At 31.8% G+C, this 3,985-nt stretch overlaps 1 protein-coding gene across 1 annotated transcript in view; it reads left to right on the plus strand.

Annotated features, from left to right (window-relative positions):
* Positions 1–2,736, plus strand: part of LOC107737677 (multiple epidermal growth factor-like domains protein 6) — a 37,188-nt gene extending 34,452 nt beyond the window's left edge. Inside the window, exons 29-33 of the mRNA XM_016549267.1 lie at positions 1,274–1,402; positions 1,498–1,626; positions 1,722–1,850; positions 1,932–2,060; positions 2,140–2,736. Of these exons, the coding sequence (XP_016404753.1) occupies positions 1,274–1,402; positions 1,498–1,626; positions 1,722–1,850; positions 1,932–2,060; positions 2,140–2,195 (572 nt within the window). The 3' untranslated portion in view covers positions 2,196–2,736. The remainder of the gene's footprint in view (positions 1–1,273; positions 1,403–1,497; positions 1,627–1,721; positions 1,851–1,931; positions 2,061–2,139) is intronic.
* Positions 2,737–3,985: the final 1,249 nt, after the last annotated feature.

Genomic DNA, 3,985 nt, shown 5'->3' on the forward strand with positions numbered 1-3,985 from the left:
AGCACAGAACACTGTTTAGAGTCCCAGCCTCAGACGAGACAACAGAGCAGTGCATTTATTGATTTATTTACTGTATATTGCTGCTGCCACACAGATATAAAATAAACGTGATTTATTTCCAAGCTGTTTACCTTCACAGACATAACAGACTGTTTTGTAACTTATGCGTGTTTTTAACGTAAACTTGTGTGTGAATGAGAACTTAGTTTAGTACTCGCATGCTGTGACAGACGCTTTCTGTCCGTGTGCTTCCGGATGTGTGCGCTCAGAAAACCGTATATCAGAAGTTTAAACTCATATGGTTTAAAACGCATGATTTCAGAGCAATAAACATGATAATGAGATCCAAAACAGACGTTTTTTTTAGCTGTTAGTATCTGGAATGGCATAGCTCTATTCTGGAAAGGGGGCGGGGAGCAGCAGCTCATTTGCATTTAAAGAGACATGCTCTAATACAGCGTGTTTCTGCTTCCACTCAAAAGGCATTTTCAAAATGATATAATAAATGATCTGTAGGGTATTTTTGAGCTGAAACTTCAGTTACATTCTGGGGACCCCTGAGACTTATATTACATATTGTAAAAAGGGGCATAATATGTCACCTTTAAAATAAATTGTTAATGTGCTATAATAAATATATGAAATTATAATAGAATATATAATAGAATTTGATTCTATTAAATACAATTTTGTCTAAATAAAATAGATTAAAATAAATAAAATTATAGAATTATAAAATAAATTAAAAATAAAAAGTAGGTAATTTAAAATAAATTCTAAAATAAATGGAATATATTGTTTATATTATTTATGTTTATTAAAATCAATTGTTAATGTGCTATAATAAATATGTGAAATTATAATAGAATATATCATATAATTTTATTCTATTAAATACAATTTTGTCTAAATAAAATAAATTTAAATAAATAAAATTATATGATATATTCATAAATTAAAAATAAAAAGTAGGTAATTTAAAATAAATTCTATAATAAATGAAATATATATTTTATATTTTTATATTATTTATTTTTTAAATAAATTGTTAGTGTTATAATAAATATAGCAAATTATAATATAATATATATAATAGAATTTTATTTTATTAAATACAATTTTGCCTAAATAAAATAAATTAAATTATATAATTATAAAATAAACAAATTAAAAATAAGAAGTAAATAATACATTTAGGAATTTAACATTCTAATGTATAGTATGAAAAATGGCTTATAGGTTATTAAATTCTGTTTAAACATGTGTTGATCAGAGTGTCCCAGAGGCCAATATGGGGCCAACTGCAGGGAAATATGTTATTGTAAAAATAACAGCACCTGTAACAGAGTGACGGGCGAGTGTCACTGTCCTCCTGGGTACTACGGACATCTCTGTGAACATGGTGAGAAAACACAGCACCTATTTCATCTAATTTTGCATCCTGACCAATTTAGCCAGTTATGTAATGATTCAATTTTATTTAATTTTTTTCAAAAGCATGCCCTGTTGGTTTCCATGGACATCGCTGCCAGCTTTTGTGTGACTGCTTTGCCAATGCACCTTGTGACCCTGGAACCGGCCGCTGTCTCTGTCCTCCAGGATATCAAGGACTTCGCTGTGATAGAGGTGCAGAGGAGCTCTTGTATGATGTGGATGATAAACTATATATGATTAATACATTATATTAAATTATATATATAAAGTGTATGTTTGTGTTTCAGAGTGTGATCCAGGTAAATTTGGGCCTAATTGTGTCCACAAATGTGACTGTGACGGAGACACACCATGTGATCCTATCAGTGGCAGGTGTCTGTGTGCACCTGGGAAAATGGGATCTCGCTGTGATATAGGTAAGCCTTCCACTAAATTTGCTTTATCATTTGAACCTTTTTTTTTTTTTTGTCAACAATTTCTTTTTAATTTCCTATCAGACTGTGGAGTGAATCAGTTTGGGCCTGACTGCTCGGAGAGATGTGAATGTCACAACGGAGGTCAGTGCAATCCACGCAATGGACGCTGCACCTGTCTCAACGGTTGGGTCGGACCGAGCTGTCGAGAGGGTAATTTCACTGTTAGTAACTCAAAATAACCTTCACATTTTACAGCAAGCTCAAATAATAATCATTTTCTTTATAACAGGGCTCACGTCTAGTCAGAATACTAGCAGAAGCAAAAGGAAGGACTCATCAGTATAGCAATCCCACCCAGTTCAGTAACAGACACACTGTAAACTGACCTGGCTTGAATTTGTGAGTGGACTTATGGCTAAAATTAAAGCCTTGTAACAGTTTTTTTTTTTTAGATCTTTGAACACAAAGGTCCACCAAACCATCAGATGACCCTGACTGGGACAAACTCTTATGTCAGTTAAGATCGAGTCAATAAATGATATACTTTCTCAAGGAAAAGTGGACAACATGAAGTCCAACATGAAGGAGAAGACTATTCATATTGAAGTTCCTCCTGGATGAGGACAAATTCAAAGGAGTTTTTTCAGCATCAGTTCTGCTCAGGGAGAATGAACTTCCTGATGACTTCAGTTTATCTCTAATCAAGAAAAGCACCAAATCACGGCCTTGGCTTCACCTGGAACTGAAGTGAATCCCAGTGCCACTGTGATCTTAAACAAGGGCCTTAAAGGGACAGTGCACCCAAAAATCAAACTTCTGTCGTCATTTATGTAACTTCATATTCTATGCTTTGGTATCCATTTAACCCCAGGTTTTGTCTTGAGTGAGAATTTTTGGAATACTTTTATTAATGGTATCTTACATCATTCATAATGAATATTTTAAGTAATCATTTCTTTAAGATTTTAGGTAGAATGTTGCACAAAATTGAGCAGATTTGTTACTACGGTGTATAATATTTGGATGTTGACATTGTCCGTATTTCAAAATATTTCAAGTAATACAAAAATATGAAACTGGGGTCGTTTTTTTTTTTTTAACCTGTGTACATAATGTATGAATGTAAGTTTTCATGTGTGAATTCTTGTGTACAATTTTATTTGAAAGAAAACTGTACTGTAAACCTTATAATCACTGATTCCTGTTATGCTGAACCAGTGTTTTGTCATTTTAGGGTTTTTGCTACAGATTTATTTTTGTACAGTACCATCTCTACATAACTATGGATTTTTTAAAGTGTGATTTGCATTCTCAATTAACTCAAAGAAAATGTATATTTCAATATTTCTGCAGCTAAGCCGGGGCCAAAGATAGCACTTAAAACCTCGTTTTCTCAGCAACCATGGCAAACATGGTTGATGCTTTTTCTTTGTTTTGTAATGGTTGATTTTCTGGAAGCTTACAAATGTTTTATTCATAGTTAAACGTCTCTAAGGGGTGTAGAAATAGGCATTGAATTTTTAAAAGAATGTTTTTGATAACTGCAGTTAAATAATTGAGATAGTTCATATGCTGTTCTGCGTGCACTCTTAAGGTGTTTAATGGGCAGAAATAATCACAAGAATATTGACATTACTTTGCAATTTGCACATGATTGAACTAGAATTCTTGAGACTTACCAAAAAAAGGGGGAAAACATTGAATTGGTACTTTTTTCAGTTTTCCAGAACAAAATACTCCGTTTTAATAAAAAAATTATTCTTGGCACCCAGTAATGTTCTGAACTAATTTACAACATTTTTAAGAGCAAAAAATATATATATAAATCATGCATATTACATATTTCCACATTTGTTGTACACTTAACCAATAAATAAATGTATTCCCTTTATGGTCTTTAGACACATAAAACACAAAGACTAAATTAAAGAATTTTAGAATAATTTATTTTCAGTTGTTTGAAGCTGTACATATTTTTTTCTTCAAGCACAATGTCATAAGCAATAATTGCCAATGAAAAAAATAAATGAAGGCAAATGTGATAATGGTCATTAAGACCGGTATAGTATGTATATATTTAGATTATATACATGTTATCAAACCATTCCATTATGTATCTATAGAAATCACCATAA

This window comes from Sinocyclocheilus rhinocerous, unplaced genomic scaffold (genome assembly GCF_001515625.1).
Source record: "Sinocyclocheilus rhinocerous isolate Xijiao unplaced genomic scaffold, SAMN03320098_v1.1 scaffold72, whole genome shotgun sequence".
In the NCBI taxonomy this organism is placed as follows: domain Eukaryota; kingdom Metazoa; phylum Chordata; class Actinopteri; order Cypriniformes; family Cyprinidae; genus Sinocyclocheilus; species Sinocyclocheilus rhinocerous.